Genomic DNA, 21035 nt, shown 5'->3' with positions numbered 1-21035 from the left:
CCAGTTGTTATAACTTCGTTAGTTTTTCAAATTTCAATTTAATATTGGGTAGACATATTTTCGAGACTACATACTAAAAGACAATGCAAAAAAAAATTCGATTTTTTAAATTCCACAAGGTAGAAAGGCAATTTCAAGTGTCACGTCCACTTATACCTACACGTGGTACATTTCAGCAGGCTATAACTTCGTTAGTTTTTCAAATTTCAATTTAATATTTGGTAGATATATTTTCGAGACTACATACTAAGAGAAAATGCAAAAAAATTCGATTTTTTAAATCCCACAAAGTAAAAAGGCAATTTCAAGTGTCACGTCCACTTATACCTACACGTGGTACATTTCAGCAGGCTATAACTTCGTTAGTTTTTCAAATTTCAATTTAATATTTGGTAGATATATTTTCGAGACTACATACTAAGAGAAAATGCAAAAAAATTCGATTTTTTAAATCCCACAAAGTAAAAAGGCAACTTTTAGTTTTACATCCACTTATACCTACACGTGGTACATTTCAGCAGGCTATAACTTCGTTAGTTTTTCAAATTTCAATTTAATATTTGGTAGATATATTTTCGAGACTACATACTAAAAGACAATGCAAATAAAAATTCGATTTTTTAAATCCCACAAGGTAGAAAGGCAATTTCAAGTGTCGCGTCCAGTTGTACCTGCGCGTGGTACATTTCAGCAGGCTATAACTTCGTTAGTTTTTCAAATTTCAATTTAATATTTGGTAGACATATTTTCGAGACTACGTACTAAAATAAAATGCAAAAAAAATTCGATTTTTTAAATCCCACAAAGTAAAAAGACAACTTAAAGTTTTACGTCCACTTATACCTACACGTGGTACATTTCAGCAGGCTATAACTTCGTTAGTTTTTCAAATTTCAATTTAATATTTGGTAGATATATTTTCGAGACTACATACTAAGAGAAAATGCAAAAAAATTCGATTTTTTAAATCCCACAAAGTAAAAAGGCAACTTTTAGTTTTACATCCACTTATACCTACACGTGGTACATTTCAGCAGGCTATAACTTCGTTAGTTTTTCAAATTTCAATTTAATATTTGGTAGATATATTTTCGAGACTACATACTAAAAGACAATGCAAATAAAAATTCGATTTTTTAAATCCCACAAGGTAGAAAGGCAATTTCAAGTGTCACGTCCAGTTGTACCTGCGCGTGGTACATTTCAGCAGGCTATAACTTCGTTAGTTTTTCAAATTTCAATTTAATATTTGGTAGACATATTTTCGAGACTACAAACTTAAAGAAAATGCAAAAAAAATCAATTTTTTAAATCCCACAAAGTAAAAAGACAACTTAAAGTTTTACGTCCACTTATACCTACACGTGGTACATTTCAGCAGGCTATAACTTCGTTAGTTTTTCAAATTTCAATTTAATATTTGGTAGATATATTTTCGAGACTACATACTAAAAGACAATGCAAAAAAAAATTCGATTTTTTAAATCCCACAAGAAGAAAGGCAACTTAATTATGGGTTAATTTGTGGTTCGTTTTGGATCTGATTTCTTTCTCGTGAGACGTGTTTTGCTCGATGTCTGGTTTTTTTCTTCCTAGAAAACAGTAATCGTTTTCTCCGGGGTCTCGACGGCATACTTTGGGTCACCGTTTACATTCACGGTGGACGGATACGATCGATTACCGATAGACTACTGAGACAGAAAGGGATCGAAGGTGTCGAGCACGCGAGTCGCCAGGAATCGAGATCGCGGGGCCGATCATTAACTCGCAAAAAGGTGTCGATCGTATGCAACAGACTCCGACACGTACTTCGTTCACTTTTCGACGTTATTTATGCGTAACGAGGTACTCGAAACCGTCGATTTACAAGCTCTCTCGCCGACCGTATATAAAACGGAATTTATCGCGAACGCTCGGAATATTTGCCACGAATTATCCGCGGACAAAGTTTCCATTCGATTTCCCACGGTTTTCGTCGCAATGAGATTTATACGAACAGGTTTTAAAGGCAATCGCCTATAGCCTGTCAGTCTCGATAATACAAATTTTGTATAAATACGTATATTTCTGTTTGTTAAATATTTTCTGCATTTCCATACTATATACGTATGATTCAACGAAGAAGTTGGTCCTAGCTGATATTAAAAAAGTCAAATGTTACATAGACGTTTAACACTAGATTTACGGAAACCGTCATTTTGGTGTCTGATCCCATATTTAAAATTGCAGAACGCATAAATATTATTTTTTAACAACTTATGTTGAATTTGATTGATGCTCTGGTATGAATACATATTCGTATTGTATGGTAATCGTCAACATGAAAGGTATCAATAAATATACGTGCGATCAATGCCCGTAAATCTAGTGTTAAAAAAAAAATATTTGAGACAAAAGAAGCTCGAGACATCTATGACCAAGAATTTTAAGACGAAGTTAGAAAGTTGGATCCAAACATCGAATAATTTTTCCACGAGTTTTGGGATCGTGTTTCATCTCTTAGACTGTTTAAGGTATCGAGGAACAAGCATAAATCTTTCACGAAGCAACCCAGAGTGCGTTTTCGCTTTGGCCCCGGAAAAGTCGAGCAGCCGGGAACGAGAGAGCTCGACGATAATTTCGCGAGGCGTCTCGGGTCAAAGGAGGGGTCGACAAAGCAGAACAATCTCGAAAACGAGAGAGGGGAATGTCGCAGTCTCTGTTCTTAATTTTTCTGACCTACATGCCGCGCGAAATTAAGCTGTTACGTCGTTACGAGCCTCGGCGACCGGGGGGACAGAGTTTACCGAAATAAAATAAGCATAATATACGAGTTCAACAACAACGGCGGAATTAACGCGCGTTGATGTCGGACCCGCGAGCGAACTTGTTCAACGTGTAGCAACTTTCGGGCTCGTAAATTCGAGCGTAACTTGTGACGTTCTGGACCCGTAGTCGTCGGCCACCAAGTTTCGATACCAACTGTTTGGGTGTCTTCGTTTCGAGTATGCGATACGAGCAACTCCCCGGTGCAGCAACGCCAAAATTCCGATAGAATTGTTTCACCCGGTGTTATTTTGGCCCTTGACGATTTTGAGACTGATTTTTTTTAAGGAAATACATTTAAAAGGTTATAACTTCTGGCTGGATTGAAGGATTTTAATGTTTCGGAATGCAAACGACGCGTATTTTAGTGAAGAATATGTAGAAATCGTAAAAATATTAGAAAAGTTGTACCTTAACCATGTAAATTGAGAAAAACCATATAAAGCTGGTCTAATTTTCAAATTGCCATAACTCCTACAATAGTGAGTGTATTTCATTGAAATTTATTTGTGAAGTAGAGCTCTTGGATATCTAAAAAAAAGTATTAAACAACTTTTCCGTAGAGCGTCAAACAAATTTATTAAAAATCAGGAACGAATTTTTAAGAATAATCGACAGGGGGATAGCTGCTGAAATTTCTCGGTGAAAAAAAAATTTCAAATCGTACTAGAAAAATTATTTTTAGTTGCAAGGGTTAATTACAATCATTTTTGGTGAATAGACATATCCCTGAATTTCTACCCAGTTTCGAGAAAAAAATTCGAGTAGGTGCTGACATTTTTCGGCGAAATTAAAAAATTTCAAATTATTCTGGAAAAATTATTTTTAGTTGCAGGGGTTAATTGCAATCATTTTTGGTGAATAGACATATCCCCGAAATCCTACCCAGTTTCGAGAAAAAAATTCGAGTAGGTGCTGGCATTTTTCGGCGAAATTGAAAAATTTCAAATCGTTCTAAAAAAATTATTCTTAGTTGCAGGGGTTAATTACAATCATTTTTGGTGAATAGACATATCCCCGAAATCCTACCCAGTTTCGAGAAAAAAATTCGAGTAGGTGCTGGCATTTTTCGGCGAAATTGAAAAATTTCAAATCGTTCTAAAAAAATTATTCTTAGTTGCAGGGGTTAATTACAATCATTTTTGGTGAATATATATACCCCCGATTTCCTACGCGCTTTCGAGAAAAAAATTCATTACCGAAAATGTCATGTCTGACCATACCATTGATATGTTTCACTGAAATTTCATGCGTATCTTTAAAACATCATAACTCCTGAACGGATTGGTCGATTTTAATGTTTAAAAAGGCAAACAACGCGTATTTTAGTGGAGAATATGTAGAAATTCCAAAAATACTCGGAAAGTTGTTCTTTAACCCCGTAAAGTGAGAAAACCCCCATAAAAGTGGTCCAATTTTCAAACGGCCATAACTCCTACAATAGTAAAGGTATCGCATTGAAATTTTTGTCTGAGTCAGAGCCCATGGGTACCTACAAAAAAGTATTAAAAAACTTTTCTGTAGAGCGTCAAACAAATTTATTAAAAATCAGGAACGAATTTTTAAGAATAATCGACAGGGAATAGCTGCTGAAATTTCTCGGCGAAAAAAAAAATTTCAAAGCGCCATGAAAAAATTATTTTCGGTTACGAGGGTCAATGACAATCATTTTTTGTGAATAGTCATATCCATAAAATCCTACCCAGTTTCGAGAAAAAAATTCGAGTAGGTGCCTAAATTTTTGAACAAAAAAAAAATATTTTAAATCGTTCTGAAAAAATTATTGCCAGATTCTAGGGTCAAATACAACCATTTTTGGCGAATACACACACCTCTAATATCCTACTCACTTTCGAGAAAAAAAATCGAGTAGATACTGAAATTTTTAGACGAAATTAAATAATTTCAAATCGTTCTGGAAAAATTATGTTCGGTTGCAGGGGTCGATTACAATCATTTTTAGCCATTACGCATACCCCAGAAATCCTGCGCATTTTCAAGAAAAAAATTCGCGAAATGCCTAAACTCGACGATAAAAAGAAATTTCAAAACCTTGTAAAAAAATTATTTTCCATCGTAGGGGTGAATTACAATCATTTTTAGTGAATACACATACCCCCAAATTCCCACACACTTTCGAGAAAAAAATTGTTTGTCGAAAATATACAAAATGTACAAAAGTCCCTATTATAAAAAATGCACCCTTTTATCGAGTAATAATTTTGTTCAACTTGGAGACAAGTTACAAAAATATAAATTACATTTCTATCGACAGTGACGTAACTTCCGCTGCGTTAATAAATTATAGAATCAAAGAATCTCCGAGGTGGATTCGTGGATGGGTCTATAAATGGACCTTTAAGCGATCGTTCGTACCGAGTCGCCGCCATATTTCGACGCTTGCATATTCATGGCTGTTAGGCTATTTGATCGTCCGGCAGCGACACGAATCCGGACGTTCGAATAGAGAGGTCGGACACCGTGGGTGCCAAATTCGTGGAAACTTGCCCGGAACGAGGAACCGGAGAGGCCGAGGGCGAAGCACAGACCGATGGCACTAAAGGGTCAGTATCGGAAAACAGGGCGAAGTTCCTCGGGACGAGTCTGCGAGGCGGTCCTCTCCCCGCGAATTAATGGCCATTTGCTGGCAGGGACGTTATTTGGCCGATATTTTACTCGAACGAACGCGCATTGGAAAAAGTTTCGCTGGCCCGGTTTCGTCCAGGAAAGCGGCAAAGGAAAATCGTGAACGAGTGTCCCTCGTACTCCTTTCATCGTACTCGTTTCCGGTCCATTTTTGTATAATATTCTTTTTTTAACCACAGCGCCCACGATACTGTGTTCCACCATCCGCTGCAGCATTATTTTTTCTCTCTAAAGTCGAAAGAAAGTTAATAATTTTGCAATTTGATGACTTTACCTAATTTTTGCTACTCCAGTTACTTTCGAAGGGAAATCGAGGAGAGGCGAATCGATCTATTATTAAAATCCAATCAAACGGTTTAAATTAGGATCTTGGTACTCATATTATAGTACGATCCTGCGCTGTCCCACTTCTGACCATCACTCGACACGCAACGTACACCCAGTTTCGTAACTTTCGTAAGAGTACGAAAGTTAATTTTACTTTAAAGCTCTATATATGAACTTGCACAGCTTGCAAGCTCAATTTGGCGTAAAAAATAGAAGTATTCAATATCAATTGCATTTATAATAACAATCGAGTACAATTTTACAAGTATGTGAGGGCTTGAAAAATCATTTACAAAGCAGTGGGAATTTCGAGTGCCGGTCACCGGTGACCACCGCGTCGGTCAACGTGTCGACCCTCTATATGGGTCGAATTTTTTTCTTAAATATGAACTTGCAAGGCATTTACATTGATGTTTCAGGTTTATAGTGCTACCAACCGTCATCAATATTATTATTAATTATTTCAAGAGACACTAATTAAGACGTCATCTTGTGAAAAAAACTAAAATTATTTGTCAAAATTTCGATATATCAGTAGGTGAATAGTAACACGTGCTCATAGAGGGTTAAAAATATTTGTCTTTCTCTATCGATACTTTATTTACAATCGTTTTGAAAACATTCAATTGTTGATTCTATGCATCGTTTCATTTGTTCCATAAAAAAGTGAATCAACCCTGTATGGGTCGAATTTTTTTCTTAAATATGAACTTGCAAGGCATTTACATTGATGTTTCAGGTTTATAGTGCTACCAACCGTCATCAATATTATTATTAATTATTTCAAGAGACACTAATTAAGACGTTATCTTGTGAAAAAAACTAAAATTATTTGTCAAAATTTCGATATATCAGCATGTGAATAGTAACACGTGCTCATAGAGGGTTAAAAATATATTTCTTTCTCTATCGATTCGATCCCTTATTTACAATCGTTTTGAAAACATTCAATTGTTGATTCTATGCTCCATGAAAAAGTGAATTTACATTAAAATCAGGCGTTTAAGAATCGATTTAAAAAATCAAAAATCGTCTCTGGGAAGTCGATATGGCAAGAAATCGATCAGAACACCCTTATTAGAAGCCATTGGTCTACCCTCTTTGTCTTTGTCTCTGGTTTCCGTTCGATTGCTATGAGAATCGTAGATTTCTTGTCCTTTGACCACGGAGGCAAAGGTATCTCGAGCCAGTGGAGGATAAAATCGTGTTTCAGGGACGTTAATTCGGTTATAAAGGCCACGAATAACGCGGCCAAAGGTCTCGATAAATGTTATCTGACCAAAGACTCTTTGTCTACCCACAAAACAAATACCAATTTTCGAAAAACCTTCGACGATATTCCAAAACCGTAAAATTTAATAAAATCTTGAACGTTGGTAAAAACGAAAGGAAAACATTCGTTTTAGGAACAACGAACGGGAATTTGTTTTCATTAAATCGTAGAAAATTTTCTTCCACGTTCAACCCGGAAGAGTGGACTTGTCGGAATACGGTCGGGTTTATGGCGCGGATCTCGCAGTTTCTGAGATTTAATTCGAGTTTAGTCAGGTTTATGACGCTGGCGCCGAGAGTCTTACGCGTCTGCGATACAATATAGAGGCTAGGTTCGAAAACAACGCTTCAGCCGGAGCTTTACGACCCGTGCTCTCGCTTTCGATATGTTAATTTATGTTTGCGTTGCTTCGAAGTGCACGCGATAAAGTTGTCGATGAATGGAATTTTGCTTTGTAAAGGAAGCGTTCGTAGAACAGAAGCATAGTTGTTATATCGTGAAAGAGGAAAGTAGAATGGAACGTCTGACCATATATCGACCTGTTTCACTTACTTATTTATGCAAGTTTAAAAATTACAGTATTTTTACAATTTTTTATTCAATGAATGTTTAATGTAATACGAGTGTAAAAATATTATGGATCCAATTGTGTTCCATGTAGGTTAAATCTGTTCAGGAGACTGGTGCAAGTAGAAATGACCAATAATGGTCAGACACTTTAGTATAATAGTTCTCGATGCAGCATGTATAAAGCAAAAATAGTAATTCATGAGTGGCAATAAACAAGAAAACTGAAGAATGTATTCATTGGAAAATATACATTTGCATTACACGTACGTAAATGTATATTTTTCAGTCGAAGTATTAATCTTCCAAGGTTGCTACTTGGACACATATTTTTTTAAATCGTGATCTTAATTTTATACGGATAACACGTTGTAATGTGCTCTGTAATGTGCTTTATGGAAATGCAGAAGTAAGTTTTATTTGATTGGACGTTGAATTTTTCATTTTGGGGAAAACGACAGAATATTTGGTATTAGAGGTACCGTTTCGAAACTCGTTAGTTCGAGGGAGTTTATTTAGTTTTCATGGAGGATTTGGGGACCTGTAACGGAGCTTGTAACGCGGTGCGAAACACGGCGCGATTTTCAACGGTGGCTTCAGTGGTCGGGGCGAGCTCTGGTCAGACCTGACCGACCCTACACTGCTTGTACTACTGGAACCGAAGCATGAGACCACATTTTCCACCTTTGACAGCCCCCCTTTCGACATTCCCAACAAAATGAAGTAAAAATACGATTTGTTTACGGAGGCATCCATCGAACATCCAACCCAGAATCTCTTTTCCCCGAATTTAATTCGTAAAATTTCATACTTTCCTCCATTACAGCTTTGTACTTTTAATTTAGGCTCGAGATGAGTTTGTTCGATCAGAGTCAAGATTAAATTTTTTATTCTCAATTTATCGTTTCCTTGTTCATCGTTCACTTTTATAAAATTCGTTTGGAATAAGTTTGGATTTGACTTGTCAACGAATAAATATCGGAGTATGCATTTCACCTGATTTCACGCTTTCCTCCATTACAGCTTTGTACTTTTAATGTAGTCTAGAGATGAGCTTGCTCGATCAGAGTCAAGATTAAATTTTTTATTCTCAATTTATCGTTTCCTTGTTCACCATTTGGGATAAGTTTGGATTTTATTTGTCAACGAATAAATATCGGAGTATGCATTTCAAATGAACGTATTTAGAGAACATTTCAAAGTCAATTTACGCTTTAATGTCACGTATGTAGCTCGAGACCAATTCTCCAATTTACGGAACTCCCGAGCAATCTTCCAAATCATAATCAACCTGAACGCATCAGCGAATCATGGAATACTCTGCATGTTAGTAATTCTCTTTGATAGTAACACTAAGTGGATTCGAAGGAAATTAATTAATGTTCCCCTGACGACGGTAAAGCGTACAAATTAAAAAAAATATTCAAAGAAAATTGATACTAGTTAAGTTACGTTCGATCAGATTTGAATGCTTTGCTTTTGCAAGAATTTAAAATTACAAACGATGATAAATAAAAATAATGGCAAGAAAAGTTTCAGAAAAGAAAAAACAATTTTTATACACGGTGTACCCAAGTTTATTATTACTTAAATTTCTATTTTTATTAAAACGACTATGTCGCGAAAGTTTTGTATTTGTCTATTTACAGGGATTAAAGTGGAAACGCGACGAATTCTATCGCGGGTTGGCCATCGTTGTGGTTGGTTTTTCGGGTCCCGTATAATTCGTCGCTCCTTCATTTTTCTAATTGGACAGCGACGCGAGTAAATAATCCGCGGATGAAGGTATCAAGTGAAACGCGGTTAGAGGTAATTTCGCTGTACGCAAAAAAGGGATCGCGATGAAATACGGTGGTTTTTGGACGCGATACGGATCACGGTTGAAATTAATTTCCTTCTGAATTATGGCTCGCCCGGGATAGAACTTTTTGTTTATCGCCCGCGCGTTTAAAATTTCTACCATTTGCCGGGCCGGTATAATTAAAACGAAATTCCCTTTAACCGATGGTACTTTGACAGTCGCGGGCGTTATTCGTGTTTGGCGGGGAATTTAAACCTGTTTTTTTTGTGTTCCGGTTAATTTTGTTCGAGGGGACGATTTTGCGGCCGAAAGAGTTTCGTTTCGCTCGAAATTGCGCATTAGCGGAGTCCCGATAGGTTCGTTTCGGATGCATTTCCATACTTGTATCCTTTAATGCATCGATTTTTAAATTTTTCGACGGTATACACAAATGGTTGCTATAGTTTGCGTAACGAATTTAATTCGCTCGAATTCCTGCAGGCAAATAAATTCTTAAATTAAATAAACATGAATAAGCAATTTATTCTACGTTTTAAAATTATTTAATTCGTAGGAACTTTTCAAAGGAATTAATTTATTGTAATTATAAATAAACTACTGAATAGTCATTTAATATGATTAAGAGGATAAAAGTACTGCAGTCTGGACTGTCGTTTTTTCGTGTTATAAGCATTACAGAATTTTTTTTATTAAAAATATTAAAGATTGAGGAAGTTGTAACTTCTTGTTTAATGGCCACTCTGATAAAGATGCTGTACTGGCTTTCACGATTCCAGCTGAACTGCTGGTCTGAAACAGAGGGGAAAAAAGTATCTTCATTAGGAAGGGTGTAATTATAGCAGGAACTAGGAGGAAGTAAAAATCTTGATAAATAAAGAAATGGCGGCACTTCAAGTTTCGAATTTCTATTTTTTAACCTTTCTTCTGTCTTCAGTATATTGAAAAAAATAGTAAAACTCAATATTTTTTAAGATCTCTAGTTTCAGCGATAAAGACATGTTTGCTGAGTATTCTCTCCAAATTTGAACTCAATCAGTCTGCTAGATCTTGAAATATCGTGGAAGATAGTTTTTAATTAATGGCATTTAATTAAGAAATTATAACTCCCACAATTTTTAATATTTTTCGATGAAAAAAATACTGTACATGCTCACGAGATAAATAAATATATCTGCAAAGTCTCAATGCAAAAGAGCCTACCTATCTTTAATCAAAAAATCACAAAGGAGACCGAAAAAACAACAGTCCAACAGCGACACTCCTTTGAACAAGAAATTATAACTCCCGCAATTTTTAATATTTCTCGATGAAAAAAATACTGTACACTCTCATAAGATATACAAATATATCTGCAAAGTCTCAATGCAAAAGAGCCTACCTATCTTTAAACAAAAAATCATAAAGGAGACCGAAAAAATGACAGTCTAGACAGCGATACCCCTTTAAACAGGAACCTATAACTCCCACAATTTTTAATATTTTTCGATGAAAAAAATACTGTACATGCTCAAAAGATGAATAAATGTATTTGCAAAGTCTCAGTACAGAACAGTTTACCTATCGCCAGAAAAAAAAATCACAAGAGAGACCAAGAAAACGACAGTCTGGACAGCGATACTCCTTTAAACAAGAAATTATAACTTCTACAATTTTTAATATTTTTCGATGAAAAAAACACTGTACATGCTCATAAGATGAATAAATATATCTACAAAGTTTCAGTACAGAACAGTTTACCTATCGCCCGAAAAAAAAATCACAAAAGAGGCCAGAAAAAATGACAGTCTAGACAGAAATGGGCCCTTAATAACGTGATTTCATCCGATAATATAATCTTAAATCATTAATCAGATTACGTTTCGCTCAGCTCCGGATAGGAACAGAGTTATAGTTCGTCCCAGTTAGCAGCCTAACCCGGTATAAGTACCCGGTATAAATCCGCCTAACTCGAGGACCCCGTGGTCTCATTACAGGTTTACCAACGCGGGCACGCGAAATCCTCCGATATTTAAAACGAAAACAAGGGAATATTAATCCAATTAATAAACATAAATTTCGATCGTTCATCGACACGATCAGGTGGTGAGAAGTCACCAGGTCGTCGAGATCGAACGTCGATTATTTCTCGTCGTTCTTTCGCGTGTTCCCTTTATTCGTTTATCGCGTGGACGTATGCAAAGCGATCCAAGATACTTTTCTACCCTTCGTATCGGCGAGGCCTGAAATCGCGACGGTGATACACGGGGTTCGTGAACCATTTGCTCTACCAGGTATCAGGCACCGAACCTGCAAAGATACTTCGAGGGGGGTGGACGAATGTTTGGCAGAATTTCAAACCTCTCATCCGCGACGGCAACTCCGTTCGCTGAGTAAGCAGAGTGGAACTGGCAAAGCAAAACATCGTAACGGGGCGCAACGATCGACGGCGAAATGTAAAGCAACGGATATTTCGCTGGCATGTTACCGAGACGTATGGTCGTTTCCCGCGGGCATTTTAATTTTTTATCGAACAGTCGAACGTCGAGAAACGTACGGATGGATACGAGCCGCCCAGAAACGTTCCCCGTCGTCAGCTTCGACCTTTTGTACGTTTTCGGGGCTTTCTCGGTTTGCTTCTATTTTTACTCGCCATTGAAGAGACAAGTGTTCAATGAAAAATTTTAAGGGGAGATTCTGGAGACCAAAATAAGACGAAAATCAAGAATAACAATTTGTTCATTGGGGCTTCGTTAAAAAGTTATTAACGCTTCAAGTTCCGCCTGTGCATCAGCTGCGCTCTTTAAACTTCAAACGTTAATAACTTTTTGACGGAGCCTCGATCAACAAATTGGTATTCTTGATTTTCGTCTTATTTTGGTCTCTAGAATCTCCCTTTAAAATTTTTCTCAGGCGTACCAACATTTGGAAACAAGTTGCATTTTTACAACGTAAAAAAACACACAAATAAAAGTCTTTGTGGTTTGTTAATTTGTATTTTATATGAAATGATACTTTAACAGATTGATCGTTGATTTAGATTCTTTGAATATATTTATGTGCTTATGTAATTTTAATTATGGTGTATGAAGTAATGTAACTTGTAGCTTAAATATTGTAGATCATTAAAAACTCGAATGAAAAGTATATTAGAAGAGAGATCCACGTTTCGAATAACTTCTCGATTTGTCTTCGTTTGCGAGGCTCGCCTTTGAAATAGTTTTTCGGTGATTGGCAACGTTGGGACGTCCAGTTTCGCGTTCGCGGAATAATAAAATTTGCCGCTGAAGCGTAGAATTATGATTAACGAGGCTGGGCGTTTCTATGCTTTTGATGCGCGCGACGGGCTCTCGAAAATTTTGCAGCTCGTTTTTCCGTCCGACGGGATTTTTTATTTAAATTCCGCTTTTGAATCTTCTCGAGTAATCGATATAATACCAGAAAGGTACGGAATAACATTTGATATTTACACGGAAGCGTGCGGTGTTTCGAGTGTGTATTATTTCCTCCGAGTAAAATTAATTCTGTTTTGTTAGTTCATCGAGGAGGAAAGTTTTCGATTATAGAAATTGAAATATTATTATTGTACCCGTGAAACGGACGGGGATCCACCAAAAATGCTGTTACGAAACTTCATCTATTATTCGATGTTATTCCTCGCGAGAGATTAAATTACGAATAACGTGTGTATGTGCTTTTGCAACGTGTTTTGTTCCTCGCTTCCGTGTATCATACTTTATTTAATTCTGCTTTCGATATCGAATAAAATTCTCTGATAATAACGATGTATCATTATTATTGTTTAGAGTTTCTGGATTCTGGAATTCAGTGAAACTGGTCAAGAATTGGTCCGACCAAAGTAGGCTGAGTCTGACCAATTATAGACTTGTTCCACTGAATTTCAGAAATTCTAAAATATAGCCAGAGGATTTAGACTCGACTGTCTCCGTCTGAAGTACAAAAATTTTCCAGCGAAATATAGAATAAAATTGAATATATATTGCGACTATTCGCGGTATTATATTCCGCAGAATATTACATTTTATCAAATGAAATAAGGAAATGGTCTCTCCCTTTCTTCTTCTAATACGATTAAAAACAATTTCGAAATTTGCAATATTTAATATGCTATATATTCTCAATTGTTTTGTTTTCATTTTACGCGTGGAATTTGTTTTATGACCGATCGAAGAAACATTTTATTTTTATTCTGCGTTCAATTATCTCTTATTCTTCTTTTGGTTTATTATACAATTGTATCGATACATTATTATATTATTTACTAAAGAAGACTGAATATAAAGCTTCCGGAGAGTTTTTGAAATGAATTTTATAATTTTTTTTCCTCACAAGCATGGTACTATTTTAACGATTAAAAATATTTTTAAATCGTTCGTGCAAGGTGTTTAGTCATTTCGAGGCCCGTGCATTGGATTTTTGGCGTCAGTTTCTCGCGAGTGAGCTTATATTTGCGCGAATGGGGGAGATTCATTAAAGAAAAGCTCTTACCTAGCTCTCTTATCTCTGCTCTTTTCGCGATGAAACGACGTCTCGTGCTCGTATCCGCTTCAGATAGGCAGGTGAACGTGCGAGAAAACGGGAAATCAGGGACGAGGGGCGGGGGCGGTCGGCCAGAAAGGAACAGGAAATGAAAATATAAGGGACCTAAAGGCGACGCAACGATAACCTCGTCACTCTGGTTTTCCCAGTTTCAGAGATAAAAGTCGATCGTACAGAAGCATTTTCAATTATTTCAAACTGATGGGTTTCATGCACGAATGTTGTTAAATTTGGCCAGAAGTTAATTGCACCAATATTTTCATAGAATTTATTAAAAACATTAAAAAGAAACGATTCATTATTTAGAAGAGAATTTTTCTCTGAATGGACTTACAATTTGACTCAAAATTACAATTTAAATACTTATTTTATGTTACTATTTTTGTAGTTTATAATATAGGGGGAAACCATTTTGTTCGCAGCCTATTATCGTATGTTAACACTTTGACGGCCGTTGTCACGTATACGTGACTTCGCGAGCTACTAGACAATGGCCACTGTCACGTGTGCGTGATCTACCGTATCAGTCACCATTTTATCGTACATTCAATTTGTTACGTTTGTTGAGGTTACATTTATAATTTCTAAAGTGTTAAGTAAGAAAAATATTACTGGTACATAGTAATTTTATTATTTTACTAGATATGTATTTTATTAAGATGATTCATTGGATGGTACGATAGAAATATCACAGCTCTCCTCGAACCTCGAAGGCTTCGATTTTTTTGAGCCGTGCAATCTAGGTGTAATACTGTTTTGAAAAAGTTCAACTTTCAGCCGCGGAGACTCGTAGCGCTTGAGTGCACTTCATAGGTCGCACTCCTGCTGACTTGCCGTTTTATTTTCCCGTTTTACGTTCACGGAGTCTTCTCACGTTTTTGGAATACGTATCTCGCAGGAGGAGAGTTCACGGAACGAGGAGATATCTTTTCTTTTATTCGACGCTGACGCCTGTTTCGTCGATCGATGCTCGTTTCGCGAATCTTGTATTTTTACAAAAACTATTCTAATTCTCGCGCGTTCTGTATTGAAAATCACAACACGGAGAATACGTTGTCTATGTTAAAAAAAATTCTGCATTAAAGCTCAAACCATCTTCAAACTTTATAATAATATTTGAAACTCAGTTTCAGGGTTATCTAAAAAATTATTTTTTTGCTACATTAAATTCACTTTCTCAAACAGCATATTTTCAGGGGGGTGAGAAAATAACTCTGTTTCCAAAATCAAAACACAGAGAATACAATGTCTATTCTAACACTAGAACTACCAAAGCACTCAAAATGACCCATTCGTAATTTCTAATAAGACTTGTTCAAAATTTATTCTACTGAATTTTTCAAAGTTTACTGCAATTTTCTATAAGAGAATGAGTATACATTTATTTCCATTGCATCATATATTTTTTCATGTATCCATCGTTTTAATTTCTTTGGTACAATAAATTCATTATAATTGTCGGTAATTCTAGTGTTAAAAAAATTCTGCATTAAAGCTCGAACCATCTTCAAGCTTTACAATAATATTTGAAACCCAGTTTCAGAGTTATCTAAAAAATTAGATTCACTTTCTCAGACGATAACGAGCCAGATTCGTGTTATTCACGTTTGACGTGAAATTGAACACGTGATATTCGAGTTTGGCCTAAAATTGTCGTCACAAGTCAGACTCGTGAAAATAATGCAAAGGGTTAACCCTTTGCACTCCGAATTATATTTGAATTTTGTTACCAGCAGCTTCCAACGTTTTTAAGTGTTTTATTTGAAATTTACGTTAGCTAAAAAGTAGGGCAAATTTAAACAAATAGAGGAAGAATCAAATTCAATTAAATATCTGTTTTATTTACATTATTGTTGTATTTTTTCATTTTCAAGTGTATGATATCTCCTTGGTTTGAATTTGAAACAATGACGACACTCGACATAGGTGTGCAAGGATTTAAGAGACAGTTAATTTCATTTAAAGAAATTCGAACGTTCTAATTGCCTTTTGTTCGCATTTCGTGCGAAACTAATCATTTTCAGCTACACGGGGGCCATTTAGAATCGAGAAGTCACGCGGTGTTATATCATATAGCGGGGGTTACACGGTCCCTTAAGGTTTTAAATTGCCCCGCGACTTTTTATCAGTTTTATTGGACTAACGTGTCCCTTCGTGTGTTCCAGGTCGTAATCGGAAATTATGAGGTGGCTGTGGATTATCGTCCTGATAGCTTTGGCGCTGCCGGCGGCCGTGCCGCGGAAGAAGCATCGCAGCAAACCAAGTAAAGTATCATTTATTTCAATCGTTATACCTCCATTTTCTTCCTTTTTTTCTCTGACAATTGCTCCTGGAATTTTGTTCCTCGAATTTTCGCAATATTTTCCTCGAATTCTTCTTGCATCGTACGGGGAATTGCTGGGCCCCTCGAGGTCTCCAAGAAATTCGTTTTATATGATATCGTTTGTAGTAAAAAAACACTAAGCTTTGCTAGAATCGAGAACAGTGCAGAATTTTACACGTGAAATCATATTCTTAATGATTTAGCAGTCGCGTAGATTCGATCGACCTTCGTAAATAGCCAATTTGTCGGATTCTACAGTTCATTTAATTACAAGTTAACGAGCTTCGAAGTTCCAAACGACAGGGTTCGAAGTTTAGCAGAGAAGACTACTGGGGTTTACATAGTGCTCGAAATGCTTCCCGATAGATCACTGTTCTAACGTTTAACCGCAGTTTTCGACGTCGAAACATCATAATTAGACCGCGAGCGGTTGAACTCTGGACGAATTAGTTTGGCCGAAATAAACACAAAATCAAACTGATATTGATACACAATATTCGATAAACTTGCAATAATATTACCGTGTAAAACTGATGGTCAATTTACATACGAATGTTTACGATTTTCGTTGCAATATTTACAAAAATCTCGAACAGCTAATGAAAAGTTTAATTAATTTCCCAGTTTATCATTTTGTTAGAACGCTAGAGGATAGGGAAACCACAAAAGTGCATAGAAATTGCAAACTTCTCGAAATTGGATTTTTCCTGCACAATAAATCCATCGCTGCGATAAATTTTAAATATGTGTCAAACAATTTTATTAAAAACAGCAAACGTTTCGAGTTTCGATTAAAACCGAGTAAATCTGTAACGTCTTAAATTGATCCTGAAAATATTTTCTAACGTGGTCAGATTTTGTTGTGGATAAAAAAGGAATACACAAGGTTATAGATTTTTCATGGTTGTCTATAAAACGATGGGAAGAAGGGTCTCGCGAGAACGCTCATTATGCACACCTGTTACGGCGGTTCTAAACTTCGTCTCTAATTTTGGGGTCTGAGAAAAACTAGTAATATAAAGTTGCTATAAACAACGCTGCCGCGTGCGCCAGTAGTTCTGCGAGAACTAGCATTCCACAATCTGCGAGTCAAATTTATGCGGGAAAAACGTGTACCGGGGGTATATGAAACGCGTCGCAAATTTTCTCGCGCAATAACGACGTTCCCTGCTCTCTGATATCGTCCACTTCGTAACACGTGGTCCTTTTTTGTCTTTGGTATTTCGTCTCTGTCGCGAAAACATAGTAAGAATTCTTAATGAAAGGGTGAAATCGAAGTTAACAGTTAAGACTGTCTTGTCTACAGAAAACTATATCGATTGGTCCTACCTCTTGGCCATTCCTGGACCTTTGATCTTGATATCAGCTTGACTGTTAACCATCGATGACTATACCAACTTAAAATTTCCCCTTAAATTCACCTTAAGATCCCCTTAAAATTTAATGCACGACCTCTTTGACATTTTGTTCCACAAAAAGTATGGATATTATAAATTACTTTCGTGATTGCACAAATTAAAAATCTTGTTGCAAGACTGTATTCTGTATCGATATTTTATTTGCAAACAGGTAATAATTAAAATGCAAGAAATAGTTGATACGAATACTTACTTTTAATAAATTCTGGCATTCTAATAGAATTTGGTATTCAAAATCGAAAACGTAGAGTAAAATTTATTCGTTCGAGGTATTGGTTTTATCAGAAAATTTTCGAGAGTTTTATTACAATTCGAATGAATGAAAATCGAAGTTCGATATACGTGCATATCCATCACGTTTAAACAATTTATAACAAGAAATTCTAATTTTTTTTTATAACTAATTTTACACGTGTAAACACGATGCAACGCACGCTCATGTATTTTCAAAACCGAAAAAATGTTATCACGATTTTGATTTGTTTTTGCTCGTAAAATGTTATCCAGATAATAAATTAATTACGTAAAATATCGATCGTATCCAGTAGAAATTTTGTTGAAAACAATTTTTAATATTTAAAAAGTTTTTACTTATTATAGTCAAGTTTGAAACAATTAAATTATAACGTTTGCAGGTATTGGAAATTGCTTAATTACGAATAAATTCTTGCTTTGTTTACCAGATGGCAGAGTTATTATCTCCGTTTATTACGTTGGCCTTATATTAATAGATAGAATTTCGAGCGAATTTTGGATACGAGCACACCGATTGCAGAGTTAAATTGTGACGTCGACTTGGCCTCGATGTAAACGCTGAAACTGATGGTTTAATTAATAAAATAACTCGTATGGCGTGAGAATAGAGCTTAAAGTATGATACAATTAACAGAGTGGTCTCCATCAATAGGTCGCAAGTGGTCGAGAACGACAGGTCTGTTCATGAAACTTCAATTATCATTACGAGAGAACGAACGAAATATTGAAACGATTTTCTAAAGTAACGGTCTCGCGATAACATCGGATTTTAATTAATTTTTTAAACAACACATATGCTACGGATTAAATCGCGCGTTGGATTTTCCAGAATAATTCCAATTAAATAAATCTGAAAATACCGTGGACCAATAAATTTTAAACATGTTTCTTCTGCCGGCAGATTAAAAATTCCTGAACTATTTTCCTGCAGAACAGGGCTTTTTAAATTGTGGGACGCAACCCCTCGGGGGATTTCGTTTAAGTCTTTCTGGGGAAGCAGAAAATGTTGGAAAACCTCGTCTTTTTTTAGTCTTCTGAAATACCAGAGCGTCTCATTCGTTCAGGAAAAGTATACTTACACGGTGGTTATTATTTTCTAATACACTTTCAATTTTTCTAATTAACTTTTAAATCTTAGATTTGCCTGAAATAAACTTATTAGTGTCGAAGATCTAACGGAACAAATATTTTTCCTGGCAGTTAAATCGATAATTGATGATTTAAAAATTGCAAGAAATATTGTTTAAAGTACAATTTTAAGTTGGTTATTCCCCTATTCTTCGAAATATTTCTCAAATGTTTTGTTTTATTCGAATGGCGCTGTTCCTGAACAGCTTTGAATCCTAATAAACGATTCTAAATTGTGCTCGCGGTCGACGAAATATTTTATTTCAATTTGTTAATTAGTTACTTATTAGTGTCGAAGATTTAACGGAACAAATATTTTTCCTGGCAGTTAAATCGATAATTGATGATTTAAAAATTGCAAGAAATATTGTTTAAAGTACAATTTTAAGTTGGTTATTCTCCCTATTCTTCGAAATATTTCTCAAATGTTTTGTTTTATTCGAATGGCGCTGTTCCTGAACAGCTTTGAATCCTAATAAACGATTCTAAATTGTGCTCGCGGTCGACGAAATATTTTATTTCAATTTGTTAATTAGTTACTTATTAGTGTCGAAGATTTAACGGAACAAATATTTTTCCTGGCAGTTAAATCGATAATTGATGATTTAAAAATTGCAAGAAATATTGTTTAAAGTACAGTTTTAAGTTGGTTATTCTCCCTATTCTCCGAAATATTTCTCAAATGTTTCGTTTTATTCGAATGGTGTTGTTTCAATTTGAGTCCTAATAAACGATTCTAAATTGTGCTCGCGGTCGACGAAATATTTTATTTCAATTTGTTAATTGGTTAATTCACCCCGGCGGGATTAAACAGCTATCGCAGTATCGCGCAACGATATCCTGAATTACTGGAAATTACGCTCGAACGAACCTATCTACATTGTCATTCGTAGCTAAGCACTTGAGCGTACGCAATGATAACTTGATCTCCTTGTAAATTACTCGCGACCCTAATTTATCGGCCAACCTACGAATTCGTGGGATCAGATGTTATCCACTTGTATCCTGATAAAATCTCGGCCGGAACAATCTCCGACCCTAATTTAACATTTGGACCGTACGGGATCAGCTTCTGCTAAAGTGAATAGCTCGCGCCCAGGTTAGGGTCAAACGCTTGATCCCACTCGGGGATTTGAAACAAAGTTCCCGGGGAAATTATTCATTGCTCGTGGATGTTTATCCTCCCGAGAACGAAGTCAGAGTTTCCCTTAAACGCAAGTTGGAATCTTAATTTTAAAATCGGGGCGCAAATGTACGATCTCGGAGAGTATATTTCTCGAAGAAATTCGAATCGAGGAATCGTTGTATACTTGTTCGAGGTTGGGAACGTTGCTAGGCTAGAAGGGAACCGTGATTAGACGTTCGATCTCTGGGAAGCAGGGATTCCACGACAGTGGTTGAAACCACCTAATGAAGATTATGGGATGTACTGGAGCAATATAGTGTGCATAATACGAGGACATTTACGGAGACCAAGGATTGCAGCAGTCATGGCGATCGAACGTTACGAAGCTTGCCTTGAATCCACGTCTATTCAAATAAATTGCGTCAAAAACTGATTAATAAAAGTATGATACAGTCAGTAATTTGTTAATGTTTGTTAAAATTTATGTTAAGAACCTTAATACTGTTCTGTGGAGAATAACAAATTTTTGTTTTGTTATATTTAATTCTCCACTATATTTAGTGACCCCCCAAAAATGTGAAATTTAAAGTAAATAAAAAGTAAAATCAAACGTTTTGAGTCCACTAATTATTTTGGCAATTTGCAAACCGAGCGCTTGTGGCAAGGTTACCTCAAGCTTTTTGTATCAACTATCAGTTCAGAAGTTATGGCAGTAACATATGATTCCTCGTTTATATCCAACAATATACGGGGTGTTCGACCAACCCTGAGAAAAATTTTAATGGGAGATTCTAGAGGCCAAAATAACAAGAAAATTGAGAATATCAATT

The 21035-nt window shown here is 35.9% G+C and overlaps 1 protein-coding gene across 2 annotated transcripts in view; it reads left to right on the top strand.

Annotated features, from left to right (window-relative positions):
- The window catches only part of LOC122398171 (cysteine-rich secretory protein 2-like), a 117154-nt gene that overhangs the window by 76629 nt on the left and 19490 nt on the right, over positions 1 to 21035 (top strand). For both annotated transcript variants that reach the window (XM_043397835.1, XM_043397836.1), the window contains one exon: positions 16121 to 16218. In XM_043397835.1, the coding sequence (XP_043253770.1) occupies positions 16137 to 16218 (82 nt within the window). In that variant the 5' untranslated portion in view covers positions 16121 to 16136. The remainder of the gene's footprint in view (positions 1 to 16120; positions 16219 to 21035) is intronic.

This window comes from Colletes gigas, unplaced genomic scaffold (assembly GCF_013123115.1).
Source record: "Colletes gigas isolate AHSC1104 unplaced genomic scaffold, ASM1312311v1 Colletes_gigas_Sc00011, whole genome shotgun sequence".
NCBI lineage: Eukaryota > Metazoa > Arthropoda > Insecta > Hymenoptera > Colletidae > Colletes > Colletes gigas.
This window is presented reverse-complemented; position numbering and strand designations above follow the sequence as displayed.